Consider the following 23,666-nt stretch of genomic DNA (forward strand, 5'->3'; position numbering starts at 1 on the left):
TAATGTAATAATATTTTAATTCAATTTTAAGTATTTGATATCTAATAATTTAGAGAAAATATCTAAATATTAAATTTAGATAATTAATGGCCATGTTACAACATGTTTTCAAAGGCTTGAACTTATTGTAACTAAAAAAATTCTTCACCGAGCCATATAGATAAAACCCTTTGATATTTAAATATTTTAATATAACTAATCAATATATGACTAAAAAATAAAGTAAAATATATAAAAATTATAAAAAAAAATTAAAAATATATATATATATATATATATAACAAAAATATTAAAAATTACAAAAAAAATTATAAATATATTTATTGTTATCTATCTATATATATAAAATGATTTCCAAATTTTTTATTTAAAAAAATTATATATATTTTAGATTTAATAATTAGAAGACATTTTTATCCTATACACAATCGAATTAAGAATTATTAAATAATTTTTCTATTCCAAAATTTATAAAATTTAATATTATATCTTCGATATTACAAATTGTCAACCTTTCACTCTAACATAATGTTACAAAATATTTAAAGAAACTTGTGATGTAACTTTATTCTCTAAGTTATATAATTTTATATAATAATTTTATAAAAATAATATATCATGCTCATATTTATATAGGTATTATATAGTTTAAGTATATTTAGATAGGTATTATATATGTTAAGTAGATATCATAAGATCTCTTAAAAATATTTTGTTATATATTTCTTAAAATGATTTATTTTTTATATTATCTAAATTTATAATTTTGATAATAATTTTTTAACAACATAATTTAGAGTTATCTAATATGTAAAAAGAAATTATGGTTTTATTAACTAATAATAATTTTATATACAAATGTATACTATATTTGACATAAATATGTTATTAAACTAATAAGCAATCTTTATTTTTTTATAACAAAAATATACTATTAATGAATATTTTTCTATTTATATTATTTTTTACTAAATATTGTATTAAAAAATATTATAATAAAAATCCTCATAAATATAAAATTAAAAAATACATCATATCATAAATTTATAATTTATTTAATAATATAAATAAAAATTCAATAAATTTATATTATAATTTTTCAAATATTACCTAAGCAATTTTTTAAATATTAAAAATATAATAAATCTAATTTTGTATATGTTGGCATTTCATACTTTATCTAATAGAATTGGAGTGAAAAGCTTTAAAGTTAAAACCATTCCAAGGATACAGTCAATCATAATATTGATTTACGCATAAGATACTCACCAAAATATTGTTTTTCAAATATTACCTAAGCAATTTTTTAAATATTAAAAATATAATAAATCTAATTTTGTATATATTGGCATTTCATACCTTATCTAATAGAATTGGAGTGAAAAGATTTAAAGTTAAAACCATTCCAAGGATACAGTCGATCATAATATTGATTTACGCATAAGATACTCACCAAAATATTGTAAAGCCACTGTTAATTTCTTTATGGGCTAAGGGGCATGTTCTAATATAACGTAATTCCTTCCATATTTATTTAATATATACCATGTGAGAACTATTCAATTCTGTAAAGTTCAAGTTCATGACAGCCAGTGAGGAAGCATTCAAATACTCGGATAGCGTGTTATATCCTTTGATATGTGAAGGAATTCTATTAGAAGCATAATAGAATTCAGAAATTTAAGACGAAGTCATCCTTAAATCGATATTACATTTTGTGAAGAACCTATTCTGAATGACATTTTCGTACAACTGTGAAATTAGATTCACAGCCAAGTTATATTGACCACCGCTAGAAAACTCCGAACACTGAGTACGATATGCCGCATAAATTTAGTTTAATTCATATCCTATGTTTATAATTTTACGTGTCAAATTATAATTTTAAGGAAGATGATTAAGCAATTGAATTTATATGCAGACACAATTGATTAAAGTCTGTAAAATTTATTAAAAAATTTTGAAACTTAGATTCAGTGGACGGGTATTATGTTTTTTTTAATAATTAATTCAGAAAGGGATGAATTGTTTATTCCATTTAATTTGATTTAGATATTTTTATCATTTTAAAATGGGTTTCAATTAATGTTTATTTATTTATTTTTATCGATTTGGAATATTTTACCTAAAGAAATGTTAACGCTCTCATGAAGTACGGTCATCATCAACTTTTCAATATAAACCAAGTCTTCAGATAAGTCGAACTGGGATTTAATATATCATAATTAAGAATCAAGTTAGGCTGAAAAATAACAACCCTTATTTAATATATGCTAAATAAGAATCTAGTTGGTATGAAAAATTATTATATATTTGATATGAACGTAAGGAAATCTCAGTAAAAATATTAAAATATCATTAAATTTGTTTATCAACAAAATTTAAAATTAAATCTTTAACCGTAATACTCTATAATGAAGTTCAAAGAAATGAGCTTCCACCTCTTCCAATTGTTGCGTGGAGGCAGATAGATTCTGCGCCGTTTCTGACCTATTCGCTGGTAAAAGGCAGGTTGCACGCTCGATGGGCAAAACAAAAATAAAAGTTATTTCTATCACTACTACCCTACGATGAATTTTGAGAAAAGTAGTGACCTCCCAATTCTTCCAATTCTTGCGTGGAAAAAGATAGGTTCTGCTCCGTTTGGTGGCATATTGCTTGCTAAGAGAGGCATGTTGCATGGTTGAGGTGTCAAATATTCCGTACAAACTACTAGTTTCAGTTACATTGTTTTCTTGAACCAGAAAAACGTTCTTAATATTGACATGCTTCACAGCTGTATGTTTAGAATCTCTATGAAATAGGCAGGTTTTTACCGAAATGTTTTCTTTAAGAATTGTAATGACGGTTTGTGAATCTTCCCACCAATCCCACTTCTCAAATTCTTGTCACTAAAAGGATCCTTCATGTTAAAAATCCATCACAGGTTTTGACTTGTACAAGAGGAAAATCAGCAGGAAACACGAAGGCGTAGAAGTAGAAGACGAGCGAAAAGCCAACTTCATCATTAGTGAAACGTCAGGATTAATTAGAGTTTAAGCCCATTAATCTGGTTGGATTTTATCACGACCGTCAGACGAATAGCTCTTGTAATCTGGGAGTTTGAACGATGAAAGTAATTTTTTTTTTGACAAACAGTGAAAATCATTCTTCGAGTAATGTAATCACCTGAATCCATCAGGATTTTCTCATGACGGGTCAGACTAATAACTCTTATGTTATGGGGGTTTGAATGGATTAGGAGAAGATCAAGTCTGACTACGGACCAAAGAATAACTCAACGACTTTGGGAATAATTAATCTGAACAACTCAAAAAATAACTACAAAATTAACATTTTATTGCAAATGCTGAAGATCGTTAATGGCGAAAGTTAGTAATTTCAATAATGCGTTATAACATAAACAGTTTATAAGTGGATGTGCTGCTATACATGACCCATATACTTTCAAACATCCATACATATATGTTGATGATTTCCGGCATTTGAGAATTCATCATCCCACTACATCAAAATACTATCGAATCGTTATCAGGAGGCTCGATACTTTTTTGCAAATATTGAACTTGGGATCATAGAAATCTTGACAGATTCGCTGGACAGATAATAAGTAACATCTGCAATCAAGGTTGAGGTCAACGTTTATTTAAAATTTAGCTTCAGAATCTCTAGTGGGTTACTGGATTAACCTCAGGTTGAATATTGTGTAGGAGAAATCCACTGGAATATTAGGGAAGGCACGTTCTGTGGATGTTTCAATTTAAGAGCGGGCTATTTTACCATAGATTGTACAACGCAATTTTGTCAGGAAGCGACCCTAAGCGTTTGGTTTCTACTGTAGGCCTGTAAAACCGTCCAAAAGAGGTATGCCATACACTATGTTCAGAAATAGTGTGCGATATTCGGTTTTAGTATATAGAACATTAACACATTGAAACGAAATCATTTCAATAATTTCGAACGACTGGTACTGAGTTTCAAAACGGCCTTCCACCCATATCCGAAACCTTCATCGCATAACTTCTCAACAAGAAGCGACACAGAAGATAGGAGAAAATCGTCACCGTCATACTACATAGTCTCAGAATGGGTCTGAAATAGGCATTGCATAATTCGTCTAGACCCTTGAATTCTTGAATGTATAAAATGATTTCTTGGACAAAAACTGGGACTATAAAAGAAAAATGCTATCCTGAAAGATTGATTCACGAATTATTCACAGATCGACGGAGTAGTGAAAGTTTCTAACTTTACTTTATCGACATCTCTAATGTCAATTCAAGCTTCAAAAAACAGCGCAAAGGCGCACAAATAATTCCCGCTCAGCCACGTCCTAGGATTTCCTGAGAAAAATATTCCTGTGTATTGACTCTCAAGAGATGATATTACAGTTCTACCGCGCTGAGAATCTCGAGCGAAGATATTACAGTTCCCGAGGTTCTGTTACGAAGACGAGAGAAAGAACGATGATACGGTTCCAGATGGCATGCTATCGACACAATCGCCGCGCATAACGGAAGGAGGTCAGCGTAAGCGAGGAGATTTCCGAAAACCCGGAACACTATTACATGAGCACGGTATGGAAATGGGAAAAAAACAACCCGAATACCTAGAAATCTTTGTGTTGTGAAATGACCAGGTCTCTAACAGTGAATTGAGGCCGAGCATGCTACGCTTGCTACGAGATCTTATCCTAACTTCAAGCACTGTACATGGCCGCAAGAACCTGTACTAATCTAGGAGAATGAAAACGAAACCGTCTGCAGTACTGAGAGTAAAGGGGCTCTTCTTGATTTTAAAGTTAGGATTTTAAATCAATCTGTACCTTTTCTCGAGGCCCATAGACGTGAAAATCAGTGATCAGGTTCCGTCTTGGGTGGAAGCGTATAACCTTCCCCTCATTTATTAGGATTAGGATTTGACGTATCAAGACAATCTTCGTAGTTGAATGCGGTGGTCTCTCGATTTCTCTTGCACTAATTGTACCTCATCTCGGCTCCAGCAGCCTGGGATGTGCCAACCATAGCTCTCACGCTGTAAATCCTCGTTACATCAACTCGTACTAGTCCAGTAGCACCACACCATTGCCATGGTATGGTGCGTAACCTATTGACAAGATAAGAGACTCACAGTCAATTTGTGGCCAGAGCTGCCCATTGGGTCAGTCCTGAGCCATGGCCTCAAAGCCAGATTAATTACAAGTTAAGAAACCCAGATATATATATATATATATATATATATATATATATATATATTAGTATTAACATAGAGTTGTGTGATGGCCAAAACTAAATTAGAAATGGATTCTACCACAAATTTGCGTTGATCTTAGGCACTGCTGCAGCGATGGGGCCGCTTATAGATAACGCATAGTTTCTCACTCACTATCACAGAGAAGCAAACTCCTTCACAATATCGTTAGGTGTATTTTGATAGAGCATGAAATATTTTCGTCTAATACTAATATGTCTATCTCTACAGTACCATCAATGGCGCATCTTCAAAATTAATCTACATCTACCATGTACATAATTCATATTCATAACAACAGTAGCGACTTTTGGGATCGGTGCCCCGAGGAAGGTGAGTAGCAGTAGAGAGAAAAGTTAGGTCGGGGTACCTGTGGTTGGCAAATTCATAAAGTCTCCCTCTGCTGGAGAAGACGATGAGGGCCACTTCTGCATCACAAAGAACTGATAATTCATACGCCTTCTTCAATAAACCATTTCGGCGCTTGCAGAAAGTGACCTGTCGGTTCGTAGTATTTTCAATCCTCTTTATCTCAATCTTCCCACGACCCATGATTTGTACACAAAATCTCCGCTCACAGATCCTCACAGCGTATGCAAAACAAAGCTCCAACTACTATTACCAGTCCAAAAGCAATGGGCACAACAGCAACAGCAAAAGCTGCAAGCCCTTGTGCTGGTTCGTTCCCACAGTTGGACGGAATGGGCACAACAGCAACAGCAAAAGCTGCAAGCCCTTGTGCTGGTTCGTTCCCACAGTTGGACGCAGCCCGAGTTCTGAGAAACAAATAACCACAAGGAAAGTTAGGTACCAAACCCCTTAAGCTCAACTTAAGCAAATATTACAATCGTTTGTTTCTACAAACAAATCTTTTTCAGAACGGCTTCAGGTGGGGAATATTGTCCATTTAAGTACCTAAAAATCTAAGAACACGGCCAATCCGGGCGCCGTTGCTTGAAAGTGGGAAGAACCTGAATGATTGAACAGTGGATAAGAGATTTATAAGCAAGATTAGCAGGGCTGATCAGGTTGTTTTTTCGGGTAGGTTGATCAATACATATGCCCCTTCCCTCTTCCTTTCCTCTACGATTGATTGCCGGGGAGAGATAGAGATACCATCATGATGATGATGGTGGGGATGGCGATGATGGTAATGATGATGATCCAGCAGAAAAAATTGCGCAGAAGAAGAAGATGAGCGGTCGGTCGGTCGATAGCCTTTCAGTCGGAGGGGGAAGAAGAAAATAATGCCTATTTGAAGGCAGATGGATTGACTAAGACGTGTGCAGGCAGTGGAGAAGTTACAAGGCAGGACATATTTACTAGGGATAGGTGTAGGTAATAGTAATGGAGAGGATAAATTTAGGTTTTGGGATGAATGAATTTGTTGGTACATGTTGCAACTCCCACACTGCAATCAAAGGACCGCTATGACACCCCCTGAATGCGACGCCCATGTGAATGCCGACCCCACATATACATTTCTGGAAATAATAGGGAAATGCACTCTTGCATTATATTTCATTTATTTGTCCTCCATTTTGTGCGCTCTCCATTCATTTTCAAATGCACTCCACTCTTCCTTTATTTCTTACCACCATTATCTCGTATTCGAGGTCCAGAAATCAAGTTGTGAATCTGGCCTGGTTGCGCATTGTTGAAAAGTACTCTTCTGTGTATATTTATGCCCTACCGTTTTCACTTCCAACACTTTGAATTTTTTTTTTATATTTTTTATAAATTGTTGGCTTCTCACACTGCTACGAACCCAAGCCATCCAAGCCCCGACAAACCCAATCCAATGTACTGGCTAGAGTCAAATACCTTTTACTTCTTTACTTCTTCTAATATTACCCAGGAGCCAAGCCAACCTTACCAAACTAATGTACCTGAGCAGAGTCCACTACCTTTCCTCAAGTACAGTGGCAGTCAGAGTATATCACCGCTTGTTATTATGTATATGCTTTAATGATATGCTTATTTCTAGGTCATAATCTAAATCATATTTGCTGTCGAGTTTAAATAACATATCAAAGATGCTTTTGTGGTGTGGCCATATCTTCCATACCACAGTATTCTGACCTGGACATAGTGATTTATCTTTACTATATAAGAGTCACAAACCTTCCACTTGGATATGGTGAATTGTCATTTATTATATTTATTACAAGATCCCTTATGATATAAGAGTTTTTATATTTATTTTTACGAGATCCTTTATTATATAAAAGTTTTTATGAATGGCAAAGTCATTTAGCAAATGTTTGTATAGAAGCTTATTTACTCTTTAAATAATTAGATTTTATAATATATTTAAAGTTTATGTGAATATTTTTTTTAATTAAGATATTTTAAATACTATATACAATAAATCACTTCATAATATATTTAAAATGGACATTTTATAATCTATTTAAGATTTAAGATTAATTTTTTAAATTAATATCTAAAAAATCTTTTAAAACATTTCCCCGCACATACATATATATAAAAATAAATTATATATAATGTTTTAGAGATATATTTAAAAAATCCCTATTATAAAATCTGTGATTGAAGAAATATAATTTTATAAAATTTTACTTAAAAATTTTAGAAACAAATTTATAGAAATAATAAATAAATAATACGTTTTATTAAAATATAATATACATTATGTTAAAAAATTATCATAAAGCTTAAATGAAATAAAATTTATCATTTAAATAATAATTAATTAATTATAGTATTTTTCTAATTAATTATATTAATGTAAATCATTAATACTATAATTTATAATATTTTTAGTTTATTAAATATATAATTTTTTAATTGATTTAATTTATCAAGTTTTGAACCTTAAATCTCATGTTTACATAATACTTCATAAAATAATGATTGTTTATCATTAAACTATTTTTATAAGTTTTTTGAATATATTAATTTTAATACACTTAACATATAAATAAGATAAATTGATGAAAATTATGCATTCTATCATAAAAGAAAACCTCTACTATCAAATAAAAGATGATAAAACTAAAAATATTAAATATATATCTTAATGAATATATTTTGCACACACCCTTAAATCTAGATATGTGACTAAACCTTTCTTATTTTTATATCCTTTATATGGAGGGTGGATAATGTTGAACTAATACATTTTATTAAAATATAATATACATTATGTTGAAAAAATTATCATAAAGCTTAAATGAAATCAAATTTATCATTTAAATAATAAATATAAATAATAAAAAATTAATTATATTATTTTTATAATTAATTATATTAATGTAAATCATTAATATTATAATTTATAATATTTTTTAGTTTATTAAATATATAATTTTTTAATTTATTTAATTTATAAGGTTTTGAACCTTAAATCTCAGGTTTACATAATACTTCATAATATAATGATTGTTTATCATTAAACTATTCTTATAAGTCTTTTGAATATATTAATTTTAATACACTTAGCATATAGATAAGATAAATTGATGAAAATTATGCATTCTATCATAAAAGAAAACCTCTACTATCAAATAAAAGATGATAAAAATAAAAATATTAAATATATATCTTAGTCAATATATTTTGCACACACCCTTAAATCTAGATATGTGACTAAACCTTTCTTATTTTTATATCTTTTATATAGAAGGTGGATAATGACCATGAAGCACCTTTGAACTCCATTTCTACCTTCATTTTGAGCATACCTTATTAATAAATAAATATAACAACAAGAAATAAATAATAATAATAATAATAATCATTATTATTATTAATTATATTAATGTTATTATTAATAAATTGATGATATTATTCTTTTTATGATTATGAAGAAGGGAAATATTTATATATATAGTTTATTAGATTAAACTATTGAGATTAATCCATCCTTATATATTAAGATTTCTGGTTAGCAAATATGAGTTTTTAAGTATTAATGTAACACAATTATATTAATTTAACATTACACATAAAGATATAAACAAGTATATAGACTAATATAACAAACCATCTTAACTAGATAGAACCATAACATAAGGAAGTTGCCTATAGGCAACATTCTCGAGTGACTACAAAAATAGTTCTAACCTAGGCCAAGAAGTAACAACCCCAGGAAATATGAACAGGGTGGAATAGACATCCTAAAAATTCCATATAGGAGATAAGCATGCATGTTAGCATTTCAATATAAGCCATTTTTGTAATGACTTTTCCAAATCATTACTATACCATAACTCAATATACACACCAATGTTTGTGGGGTGTTCCACGAAGGCTTCACTAGGGACAAATTCCATACCACATGCATTCATATTGGGGTATACATATTGATTAAAAAATGACATGATATATTGAGCTTATAATAGGGGGTAAAGGATTTTTATATTGGAAGGTATAAAAAATGGAGCTCAAAGTTAATGAAAAAATGTAAACGGGTATAAAAAATGTTAATGAATAAATGGATACCTACAATATCTAGTGAGAGTAGGGGCGTTTTAAATTGGGAAGATGTATTAGATTTGTATTGGTAGAGGGTTAGTGTGAGTTTTAGATGTATTTTCCAATATGTAGTCAAATTAGGAGTATTGTTTAGTATGCTATGAATGCACGTGCTACGTCATAGGTTCATTGAGTGAAGCCCCCGTGGGATGTTCACATTACTAAAATGTTGAAGCTATACATAAAGAATACAAAATAGAGTAATATAAAGGAGTTACATATGAACTTCTACAATTTGAATGGTTTTTATCAAATACATCAAATGGAAACCTAAGTACCCATGACATTGGCAATTTAAATTACAATATTCTTTATGAGTGTGGCCTTATGTAACTTGGCACAATATTTTTTTCTTGAGATTAAAGAAAAAACTATTCTTATGGATAGAGTTTTAAATAAGCCTTTAAATATATACATTTTTAGTGATTCAAAATTAATAAATGAGTGTTTTTTTGAAACCAATGAAGTTGGGCTTGTATATAAACGTAGAAAAGAATATTAGATATAGTTTTCATCGATCCATTTCCATTTTATCTATTAAGAACATAAGTAGGAGGTAAATATATTATCTAAGCTAGTATATATAGGAAAGATGTAACTCAGACTCCATTAGATTTGATCAAGACGGAATAAAGGAGATCCTCCCATTGTGGTATTTTGGTTTATGATAGGGTAGATTGTTGACATGGGGATTATGAGGAGGCTAGGTAGTAGAAATTTAGGGCCTTTATTTTATGAACATGGGGAGGGATTAGAGCCCTCTTGGTGGGAAGTCTACATTAACATTCTTGACAAATGATAATGAGATTCTAATGGCTTATGTTCTTGTTTGATGATTCATGGATGTATTATTAACCCCATTGGTTGAACAATCATGATCTACATGAAATATCCTTACAAGTGAATGCCTTAAACATACAAGAAAAAATAAAGATAAAAAAGGGAGAGAATAAATGTTGACAATCATCTCTATTGTATTTCTTCCTCTCATCAAGATTTACTTTGCACTCACTTAGTGGATGCCAGTGTTAACTGGAATTCCACCAACTACTAAGGCATAGAGATGTAACACAATGCAACACATCGTCCACTAATGAAGGTAGTATGTCCCATGCACTTCGAGTCAATCTATCAATTTAATCAACTAGTGGTAGGTTGTTGTCGATTATTATTGATCCAAAAATTTTAGTTGTGCATCTATTTTCCATTATTGTTTATTTATTTATGAATATTTTTGTGCACACAATTCTTTTTTTTCAAAAGAAAAAAATGGTAATCATTATTGTTGATAAAAATAAAAGGGCTATACAGTAGTTCCTCTTACAAGTCATGATTATGCTTTTATATTTTTTATATTTTACTTGAATATTTTAGGTATTCATGTGTATGTGCATTTGGAGTAGAGTACTCTTGGTAATTATTTGAATTTTTTTTTTTTTTTGTTGGTATTATTGGATTTTTTTAAATATTGGTTCTCTTACAAGTCATGATTATGCTTGTATATTTTTTATATTTTACTTGAATACTTTAGGTATTCATCTGTATGTGCATTTGGAGTAGAGTACTCTTGGTAATTATTTTGATTTTTTTTATTTTTGTTGGTATTATTGGATATTTTTTAAATATTGGTTGTAGTTGTAGAGAGCGGCCAAAATATTGGTCAATATGCTTAGACTTTCCATACCACTAATTATGAGTAAAAACGTCAAATGGGTGATTAAAATAAGCCAAACATTGTTAGTTGAGATGGGTTTGGTTGTCTCTTATAGGATTGTTTGGCTATAACATCACATTATTTGAAACTTATGACTAGCTGATGTTGTTTATTTCATTGGGTAAATTATTTTTATTATCGATTTATTTGATACTGAAATTGATTTAGAAGACTATTGAGAATTATAATTGCTATCTCCTAGTATATAATAAACTAATATCCAATATCAACACAAAAGACATGAAAAATCATGGATTTTGGAATTTGTAATTACTCAATTTGGGTGGATTATTACCAACAATTAGAAATAATGATTGCTTGGATTTGGTAACCTAATATATGAATACATTGGATTGATCAAATCCTAACTAAATTTTATGACTTTTGGTCATTGGACATGGAAACTATTGGGATTTAATAGCTTAATTTACAATCAAACTCAAAGAATACACCAATATGAATACATTAGACTAACCAAATCCTAGCTTAACTATAAACATGCACCCATACAACCTCCTATCAAAAAACTCAGAAAGTAATCATATGAGCACGTTTAGTGTATGCATTTCTTAATAATCAAATATATGTACTTCACTTAGAGTTATTAAGATGTGTTCTACTTTTGTGTCATTCACATACATGACCTACCCATTATTGACTTTGACATTTCTTTCTTTTTATATGAGTGTTGTTTTGTGTTGGGTGACTCTCCACCGAGTCACATTTCCTCACCCTAGATGCACAATCTCAGAATTTATAATGCTTTGGTATAGTTAGATATAACTTCCTCTTAAATGTTTCACTTTTAGTCACTTGTTTGGCTCTATTATATCATTTGTGGTGTTGTCCGATTAGTTGGGTATCAAACGAAATTTCCTCTACGGCGTTGAACCAAAATTCTCTCAAATTGTTAATTCCTCATGAGGTCCTTGCATTAAAGTTTCTAATTGTCCTACTTACTTTGATTTGTGTCTATCTTTCAAGGAAGAGGAAATCTCCTCCTATAAGACCTATGTCCACTACCCTTCAGCTGACCCTCAATAGAGCCTTCCATCGATAAACTGTCTCTTTTAACTTCATCCTAAAAATTGTTTACCTTTGTTAACTGTATCCTAACTAACCCTTAGCTTTCTCTTTTACCCATCCCATTGTCCATTGGATTGATGAGACTTGGATCTTCTATAAATGTTCCTCAAACCTTCCCCGAAACTCACATTTCTAGTATTTAAATAAGCCACATGCGTATGAAATACCAAAATAAAGTCTCTAGAAATAAAGACATGTTCATTTATAACCAAAGGACTACCCTACCAAAAGATAGTTGACTCTCAAATATAATCCAAGAAATCATGTTAACCTATACATATATAAAAGAGTAGGAATACATGACAATATTCTCCCAACCTCTCAACCAAAAATGCATCCCAACATTCTCCCAAATTCTTGTAATAACATACATTCCCACAATGATCTAGCCTCAAAATGATAATCCTTAGGGAATCTAGAATCATTGTATAAACATCATCAATAATTCAACTCCTTACAACCATGGAATAGGTCCTTATGGTCATCCAAGTATGGAAGGTTGTGTAAGGACACTAAAAAATAATAATGTACCCTCCTATCGTGCATACTCAAACCAATACCCACACCTAAATGGACAAACAAGGGATACCATGTTTGTGCCTCATATAAACCTTCCTCCGTTGAGATATTTAGAAAACCTTTTTCAAGTCAAAATGTACCAATATGGCTTCCTTAAAGCCTACCAAGGTTATCTAAATTTGGTTGTTATCTTGGGGAAGATCTCATTTGTCACTGACACTGCTTCTCTATTTCCTATACAGTTCTTATTCATGACAAGAATGTCACTGTAAACAAGTTTCACCATTATCTAATAGGTGATTCCCTTCATTGATTCCATTGTCTCATTGAAGGGCCTAATTGCAACCTTCACCTACTAGTATACTAGTTCATCCAAAATTTTAACATCCCTAAAAGTGTTGAATGTTGTATACTTATTAACATTAGAGAAGAAGAATAGGACACTAACTCAAACTTCATTCAATAAGTTAATTGTTTAATGTGGAATCCTCTCTCTCTTATATGATCTAGTAAAGGTTATAGGTGGTTCATTTCATGGAATATATCCCTTTTATTTTATATAAATGTCATAATGTCTTAGTATGTGATAGGACCTGATTCATTAATATATCAAAAGAAAAGGTGCACCATAGTTAGGGAAAATAAAGTAATCGCAATGACCTATTTTTCAAGTTTATCATCCTTCAATGCTTTCCTCCTCTATAATAATTAATGATTATTTTAAAAGTTGTCTCACCCTAACATTTGGTGTTTTTGAATTATCAAACTTGATCCACAATATCCATTCAAAATTGATTAAAGTAATCAATTTAATTTATAAAAAACCTTTGCATAATAATTTCCATCCATAACCAGTGTCCATGTTGATAGAGGAAACTTGATAAGATATTTTGTTAGCATCAATTTACATTTCTTTCTATGTTTTTATCTCTTTTAATATAAAATATGTTAATTTTTATTTTCTTCTAAATTATGGTGATGCACATGCAAGTAGATTTTATGTATCTTCATTGGTGCATGGAGATATTATACCAATGTGGTAATTTTCATTTTTTGTAATTCCTTGTGTTGGTGTTACATATTTGCGTTGACTATGGTGTAGTGAATAAGTCACTATAAATGTTGTGGTGAATCAAATCAAACATGTCACTTGATGTAAGGAGATGCATTTAATTTAAATAGATGAATTATTTAATTAACATTTAATTTTCCATTTTCTATTTAATACACCGAATTTGGTGCATCTAGGGAACCTTAACATGCAATCGAATGCACCCACATTTAGAGTGGATGTCAACATATGCATATGAAGAAAAATAAGATTACATGACAACGTTCTCCCAACCTATCAACCAAAATACATCCTAACACTCTCCCAAATTCTCACACAAACATACATTCCCACAATGACATAGCCTTAAAATGATAATTCCCAGGGATTCTAGAATCAAAGTATGAACATTATCAATAATTCAATATGTTACAACCATTAAATAGGTCCTGGAAGTTGGTGGAACCATGATATGGTTTCTAAGAAATGAAAATAATATAATATTCATAAAGTCACCTTACAAATTTAACCCAAAGTTATGATGACATGGTATAAGTGTAGGTCCAAAAAGTGAAGGGGAAATGTTTTACATGAGTTCCCAAGTGGCGGGGGCTCATTTTCTCATGATAAACATGGTAGAAATATAACATTATATTGTTGTACCATAAAATGACTAGGTCAAACTTTTTTAACTTCTCACAACATTCGCACATGACCTATTATTTTCTCATCACCTCAAAACTTCCAATGTGGTACTGAATCTCACAACGATTCACTTGTTTAGATCCATTTCATATCATGCAATTCCACTTAATGTTGCAAAATAGATGAATCATAAATCCATATTTTGCACTTGAAGTGCAGAATAAAGGATCACAATTGGGACACTAATGGACTTGAGATACACACAAATTTTTTTGGCTGGGAGAGAGTATTGTCTCTTAATTGGATAGTGATTTGGTGAGCGAGAATCAATCTCTCCTTGGTTGATTACTGGGGTCGATGATTCATCTCTCAATTTTTTTCACATTTGCATGACATTGATTAGTGATTGATTCTCTTGGTATCTTGTTTGACAATCATAAAGTATGTTGCATCATCTTGGTGTTATTTTAGTATGCTTTTCCATATAAGTATATCACATATTTTTTTGTTAGTGTGAATATGATAGAAAAGGTTTCATACCCTATGAAACAACTTAAGTTTACACAACATTTGTTAGAAGCACTCTTCTCATATTTGAACCCAAATACGTAATCCAAAATTTATAAATTATTGGTTACATTGAATACCCTATTCTAGATGGTTGTGATGGTGTATGTATGGATCTCACATTAATTGTTTTATGTCCTGTTAGAGCCTAGATTTTCCTCAGGCTGAAAAGGCAAGGTTCCAGGTCCACATCAAACCACACTCAGCCTCGTATATAGCCCTACGAGGACAGGAGAGGGCTCTCTCCGGGTCAATCTCAGCGAAAGATAATCAATGGGGCTTGAGATGACTGATTTAGCAATTGATCTTAGGCTAGGTATGAAGTGCAAATTTATGATTTGAGTTTTTTGGGGGTTTTGTTGGAAAAAGGGAAAGGCAAATTTTGGGTCTGGGAATGAGGCCTAGTTTTTGCAGAGGTCGGGTAGGGGCAAGGTAGGCAGTGTTTTTGATGCTTTAGATTTGAATGAATGGGTGGATCAGATCGGTGAGGGGCCAAGGAGGGCAAGAAGGTCTCAAGAGTCCTTCTCAAACAGATGAAAACATGAAGAATTAAACAAAATATCCAGGTAAAGCATAGCAGTCCATGAATTCTACATTAATCACTCTTTTGTTTAATTGCAGAAGACAAGAGAAGGAAAAATGATACACAATAACATCAATGAGCTTACAAATACATATAGAAACGCACCATCAAAACATAAAGCCACATGGATCCCAACAAGTGCTGCAAAACCCTGGTCTTTCCTTTGCCAAAATTGCAGAAGTGAAATGTATAATGAAGTTCTTAGCAATCCCAAGTGTCCAACCCTGAAAATGACTTAGAAATTACATAATACAGACAAGCCTAACTCCTTCCCATGCCTCTAGGGGTCGAGCTCATCATTCTAGGAGCTGTTTGAACTAATTCTAAACAAGGAACTGAAAACTAGGTAGTCAAACAACTTACCCCTATATGATAGGAAACTGATTCATTCACTCACACTTCACCTTTTGGTGAATGAATCTTCTAGAACAAGTAAAAATGTGCCAATATTACATCATGGCTGTCAAATTACATCATTAAAAGTCAATAATAATATCAAAAAGCAAAATTGGTCAAAACTGGGCGAATTGCTGAGCTGAACAGTGAAAAATAGGCAAAAATCCCCTATGCACCACGCCTGATTCTCTATGCATCGCGCCACTTTGGAGCTGATTTTGAGGCACTTCCCGAAGTCCAAATTGAGCCCAAGATAGCTCGTTGCAAAGCCCTACCTGTCTACTTTCCAATCCAAGTGGAATGTCTGGATTTGGATGTCATTTGCTCCTCCAAAACCTCAATCTCCCAAGACTGCTTCCTGTGTGTCAAAATAAGGGCTGTGAGGTCATTTTTTGAGTGTTTTTGACCTCCTGGGGACTCAAAACTTGCCCAAATTTCTTGGCCATGCACCAACAGCCATAATTTTTCATGAAAAATCTAGACATGCAAACTTTTTGTGATTTGGGGCCCTCTAGCAAAAGCGAGCGCCATGTGGCACGACGCATAGGGAAGAAAACCCTGTGTTAAGAATTTCTGTGCGTAGCGCCTTCTAGCAGACCAGTTTTGACGGCCTTCCCGGTGTCCAAATTGGGTGTAGGATAGCTCGTTGGAAAGGCCTTTGAGTCTACTTTTAAACCCAACTATAATTTTGTAATTTGGAGTTCATTGTTTCAGTCAAAAGTCAAATCTCCCAAGACTGGTTAAAAATGTGCCAAATGAGGCTACCTCAGGGCAGAGTGCTGTTGTAGTCAACTTTTGAAGGTGTTCCTAAACTCCAAATTGAGATCATGATAGCTCATTAGAAATATATTTGTGTCTAGTTATCATTGGACTCATCAAAAAAGTCATTTTGCCAACCAAGCTAGGAGAAAACTTGATTTTCCCAAGGTCACTTCAGAGGTGCATCAAATTCTCCTGAGGCGACTTTATTTTTGACATTTCTCTAAAACCATAACAGTTGTGTAAAAACTGAAAGAGGTGTTTCTTATTGGGTCATTGAAGGAAAAACACCTCTCTCACCTTTTCCAAATTCATCTTTTCTAGCTCAGAAACACAATTTGAATAAAAACCATCCCTTTTGTGTGATGAATGGCTTGCTCCTTGGAATGACTTCTCGACAAATGATGGAGATCTGATGTTCGATGATATGAAATGACCTCATACCTTCTGATATCCCTTATACCTCCTCTACTCAGATATCGTTGATCCCATAGCCACCCCTAACTTAGTGGGAGAGGAAATTAGGGTTTGGGCATTTATGGTTAGGATTCTGGGTTTTACATTGGGAAATTTTGTGAAACGGAATTTGAGATATGGGATGGAGTTTTAGTAATTCTAGGGGGGTAGGGAACAATGAAATCAGGGACGAAAGGAATAAGGGAGATAAGAGAATGATAGAAAGAGAAAACTTGATGGCAAATAGTTGATAAAACCCTAGGCAGCCATTTTTATATGAGAACTTTGACATGGTAGGTTTTAGACCATCACACCATATCATAGGACAAATTTGAATGAAATGCAATGATTGAGGCTCTACCTAGAAAATCCATGCGAATTATTGGCAATTTAGAGGAATTTTGAGCAGTTTCAAGCCTTTTGTTGTGTGCGCCGTGCAGCTCGCCCAATGCGTCGCGCCTCCCCAATGCACCGCGCCAGTTTTGTTTTACACTGCAAAATGCGGCCCAATGCGCCGCGCCTCCTACCTAATGTGTTGCACCACTGAATTGGAGCGATTTTCACCCAATAACCTCACTTGCTTACCAAAATTGCTCTATGTTGCTTCTCCACGTTTCCACTTTAGCTCTTTGATATATTTAGTATGCAAATAAACTCTTGGAACACAAAAATGATATATATGCCAAGGATTTAACTCTTGATTTCAAAAACCAATTTGTCATGTTGCAAACTTTGACACTTCACTCTGAAACTCTATTTTTTGCTTCCTTTATGATTTTTTGAGCTGAATGATGAACCTCTTATCTTTTTGTGCAGGGATGATTGGCATGTAATTTTGGAAAAGGATGACCAGGGCTGCGCCTGAAGCACCTCATGACTGAAAAACTTTAAAAATTACATATTTGTTACAAACCATAAATTTGATGATTTCTTTCTCAAAACAGAGTTTTGAAGAAGAATCATGATCAAACACATGGACGATGAAATTTTGCAATGAAAACTAATTTTGAACCTCCCTCATGTGCCTGTGGACATGATTAGACCTTTTGAAGATGAAACCCTAGACCTAATGACTAAAATGACCCTTTTGCTGACCAAGAAACCAAATAGGACTGTGAATGACTTTAAAATTGATTTTGATGTATAGACACAGAGCAGCAGATACATGACATGAGGTAGATGAGTGACAAGACCGTTCCATCAGAAAATCGATGCTCCTAATGGAATGCAAAGGACTGGATTGAATGAGACACCTAAAAATGAAATGCAACAAAAGATATTTTGATCGTTGACGGAGGGCTGAACGAACCGACTCTACCATGTCCCATGGAGGGTAATGACCAACCAAATGTGACAAGCATAGAGGTAAGATTGCTACCTTGTTCTAGGAAAATTAGAAGTAATTTGATTGTTATATTAAAAATGTTTTCCAACATTTCAAGCTATAAAATATGGTTCTAAATATTCAATTTAGGTTTTAATACACTTTTTGGAATATTCATTTAGGATAGCCATGAGGTACTTACAATATGCTAGTAATAGAAATTAGTATTTCTAGATATGCAAGTATAAAATCCCTTAATAGAAATATAGGTCAACATAAGAATTTTTCCTAGAGTTATTGGAGACATGATTAATGTATTAATTTTCCTCGATATTGATGTCAATTCTCAGGTGAACCCTTATGTTGAATGTGGAAAATAAATTTCAAAATTTGGCATCTTGAGTGAGAAATTGAAAAGGTTTTTCCATGACATAAGGAAATATAAATATGAACCAACTCTTGTTGGGATAAATTACGATATTAGACCAAGCCTCACAAATATTGATAGTTTAAAGAATGAAACAGCTTCAATGGTCCATTATATTGATCAAATGTGAGTTGAAGGATTTAATATTAAGTATTTAAACATTGGGGGAGGTTTGGGAATTGATTATAGCCACTCTAGTGCAATGATCCTTACACCAATGGATCTTATTAATAATTTGTGGGAATCAGTCTTTTATCTAAATGTTACACTTACTATTGAACTTGGGATGCCACTTGTTACAAACATTATGCTCTTGTGAACAAAGTTATTAGGGTTAAATCAAATGTTAACAAAAACTCCATTCTCATTAATGGAAGCATATTAGAATGAATTTGTCCTAGCTTATATTAGGATTACAAATCAATGATCACAAATAATTTCTACCCCAAAAGGGTCTCAAGTGGATAACAATAAGGTGTGCTGGGGGGAGGGGGGTGTGGGGGGGTCCAAAATAAAAAATATTGGTTTTGGGAAAAGTCCTGTGTGAAGGTTGTAGACTAAGTCTGATGGTACCAATGGTATTTAAAAACCATTAGGATTGCCCCCAGACCTCCCCAAAATAAATAAGTTGCAGATGCATTGAACGTCACATTTTTGTTTTATGCATTGAAAATGGATCTAATTTGTTGTATATTTTCATGTATTTGCAGACTATGTGTGGTATCTTACTTAGCCAAAATTATCTATTCCTCATAGAAGAAAGTGTTGTTTTCTTTTGAAGAGGATGGGTCATAAAAGCTTGATGTACAATTTGATATTCCAATTCAAGGAGGAGTTAACCTTGGTGGTCTATTTGAAAAAAATCATGGTTTCTTTTTTAGTGAAAATTAAGAGTTAGTTAGGAAGTTATGCTATACAGGATATGAACAAGCTAGAAATAAATGAACTTTTTGAGGTTGAGTGAAACTATTAAGTCACACATGCACATGCTGACAATAGAAAGAAAAAACTGCATCTTGGATATATTTGATTCACTAAAATTGGAGGTAGTCAAACTAACCTCCCAAACTTAACTTTTGTAGATAACTTTGGGAGGTTACACGAAAGAAAGAAAGAAGTTTAAAAGGTAGCGAATATTTTATCTAAATTATTTCCTAACAAAGTCATTATATATATACCTCAATATGAATCTATTCTCATTGTCTAGAAACACCAATTAGAGGGTGATGTTAAAATCCATTAATAAAAGGCATTTGTTTTGGGCCTACTATTATATATTTATTATGAGATTTTTTTTATATTTATTATATTAAATTATAGTAAGGTTGATTCACATACCTTTTGTGAAGGAAAATCCCCTCTATGGACAAAGGTGATCCCTTAAGCCCAATGAATGGGTCTAGCAACAAATTAGACAAACTAACATACACTTTCCTAGTTTATGTTTAAGAGATGCAAAGATAAGGGGAAACCTACCTAATTCTGATGCTAATCGCTCGATCCTTTGAAGATGACTTTGAATCTTTCGCTTTAGGCCTCATTCCTTACTTGTTCTTCACATCCGGGTACCTGCAATGAAGATCAAAGAACTATACAAGATACAAGAGCATATATGACATACATCAAACATAAACTACTTAACAGATCAAGGAGTATTAAGCTAATACCATAAAAATTTACACAATTATGGAAAGTGAACATCGGATGTATATATTAATAAGCTAAAAAGGGAAGCATACAACCTATGCCTTGATGTTGGAGACCACCTTTTGGTGGATGCCCAATTTCAAGCAAAGACTCTTCAAGAACTCCTTCTCCAAGCTAGAATCGGTAGCATGTAAGAATAATCTCAACAGAGGGATGCAACAATCAATGACCAACCATCTGGGAATGGAAGGGAGAGGGAGTTAGGGATCCAAAAAAGAGGGAGGGAGGTCCACATCTCAAGGGGAAATCCCATGATGATAAGATCAAGAAGCCCAAATGAGAGAGCTCGACCATATCAACAACAACCAATATCCAAATCATTGTTCCCGAAGGTTCTAGTGTATGAAGCTTCTTCTCCAGTTTGGGAAAACCTACCAAAAGAGGTACAACACAATTTTTCCTATGAAAACCCACATTAGCAGTGCGAGTGTATAGTTGAGCAACCTACCATTAACATAGGCAGGAAGTGGAGCAAAATGTGTTGATGCTAAAATTTGGGTTTTTAATCAACCTTCTTCATAATTGATCCAGGGAAATTTTCCTTTGATTCTTTAGGGAGGCTTTGGTCTATATATCATGATGGGTATGCTACATAGTAGTCAATGTTTTGTCACTTCCGGATATGGTCAGGAAGTGAACAAGAGGTGTGACAAAATATTGTGTAATAGATGCCCCGTAAAGCATGAAGGCAGAATAGGGAGTGATGTATGAGGTGTTTTTCAAGTTAGTGCAAGAATGAGAACAACACCATGAGGAGATTTGCAACTCAAACATATACAAGAGATGATTGCTTTCACCTTTTCACCCACCATTTCTACCGAGTACCCCATATATTTTTTATTGCAAGCTTAAAGGGGATAAAATATGCTTGGCATATAAGTTCACCCTTTGGATGAATCCATCCTAGTAAGTTTTACAAGCTCTAGTAAGGAAAAATGTGAACTCATCATGGTGACAATTCTTTCATTTTTTAGGTGTTACAAGTCTGATGGAGGTGAAACTTTACATCTTTTTCATGTTTAGAGAGTTTGAAAAAGAAGAAAAAAAAAGAAAACTCCAAAGGTGCCTTTTTGTAATCGTCTCTTGAACCTGAAAATGTAGAAAATAATATCCGAGAGAACCTCTTAGCCATGCTTGGCTAAGGTATTCCTTTTTTGTACAATGGTCTATCTCACCTACATCAAAACATTTTTCACTACGATGTTTCGTTTGATTTTGCACCGAAGTGGCGTTATCCTTTAAAAGTTGGAGAACTTGTTGTTGGTGCTCGATGTGATCTTTCACTGCTTGAACCTTTTTCTTCTAGATATGTCCTTCTATCTCTAGAGTTTGAGGAGTGCTAATTTCTTCCAATCCTTTACAAGATATGGTCAGATTCATTTCTTGATGCTCGATGTGGTCTTTCACTTCTTGAACATTTTTATTCTTTATATGTCCTTCTATCTTGATAGTTTAAGGAGTGGTAATTTCAGACAATGAATTACAAGATATGGTTGGATTCATTTCTTCTTTCTTGATGTGATCTTTCACTTCTGGCACCTTTTTCTTCTTGATATGTCCTTCTATCTTGAGAGTTTGAGGAGTGGTAATTCTTGCCAATGCTTTACAAGATATGGTCTGATTCATTTCTTCTTTCTCTTCATAATATATGTAGAATAATTTCTTCTCAGCACACCTATGTCCTTTAGTGTATTTGCTATCACAACTGTAACAAAGCCCTTTTTCTCTTTTTTCTTCCAATTGTTGTGGTGTAACCCTTGTAGGTTGTGGAAGGCTAGGAGAAACAACACTTCCATATTTATAGTTGTGAGGGGTACGCTTCCTGGTTTCCATAATTTTGCTTTCCACTATGTCACAAAGCCCTTTTACTCTTTCCAATTGTTGTGGTGTTTCTCTAAAGAAGGTGTTGCTCTTTGTATCCTCATAATGTGCTATCATTTCCTCCATCAAAATTGACCATGTAACAAGTTGTTTACGAGAACAAAGCCCTTTGTACCATAAAAATTGATCTGGTTCTAAATATGAAGATGCAATACATACCTTTTGTAATAGTTGTACCATGTAGATCAAAATATTGCTCCATCTGAAGTATCCAATTTATTGGATCCTTGCCATCAAACTTCCTCATCTTGCTTTTTCTTTATTTTAGGAGCTCGACCTTGAAATGACTGTAACTCTGTACTTTCAGATCTTTAAGTTCTGAAATTATGACCTATAGTAGCCATCTATGTCCTCTTTCTAATGCCACCAGTCTGATCCAAATTGGATTCTCTAAGAAAGAGTTATGCACAATCTCCCAAGATGACCTGATTATAGACCTTTCCAGAAGAGTGAAATTGTATAAAGTGCCACGTGTCACTATTTTGACCTTTGGATCTAAAAAATGCATACAAGAAACTACAGTCTGTCCTCTTTCTGTACCTTCTTATGAAATTTCAATCCGATCCCCAGAGAGAAAGTTATGACGATTTTCCCCAAGTCACCTGTTTGGAATGTAATTTAGGAGTCTGCAAAAAGACCAACTTCCTTAGATCATATCTCCGCAAATATAGCGCGAACAGCTCTGAAATTTGGACTCGAGGTTCAACGCGATTTATTCTAAAATGGGTTTTTTTTGCAACTTCTGAAACATCACAGAAAAAAGTTATAGCGAAAATGCCACGATGACCTGTTTGGAGCAGC

The 23,666-nt window shown here is 32.9% G+C and overlaps 1 protein-coding gene across 1 annotated transcript in view; it reads right to left on the reverse strand.

Annotated features, from left to right (window-relative positions):
- STK (K-box region and MADS-box transcription factor family protein) overlaps nt 1-6,477 on the reverse strand; it is a 137,796-nt gene extending 131,319 nt beyond the window's left edge. Inside the window, exons 1-2 of the mRNA XM_089418223.1 lie at nt 6,166-6,477; nt 5,621-6,026 (exon numbers count right to left, since the gene is read on the reverse strand). Of these exons, the coding sequence (XP_089274349.1) occupies nt 5,621-5,802 (182 nt within the window). The 5' untranslated portion in view covers nt 5,803-6,026; nt 6,166-6,477. The remainder of the gene's footprint in view (nt 1-5,620; nt 6,027-6,165) is intronic.
- Nucleotides 6,478-23,666: the final 17,189 nt, after the last annotated feature.

The sequence above is a fragment of the Pinus tabuliformis genome, chromosome 3_2 (genome assembly GCF_031772625.1).
Source record: "Pinus tabuliformis cultivar Carrire ecotype Pingquan chromosome 3_2, CPIR1, whole genome shotgun sequence".
Lineage (NCBI taxonomy): Eukaryota > Viridiplantae > Streptophyta > Pinopsida > Pinales > Pinaceae > Pinus > Pinus tabuliformis.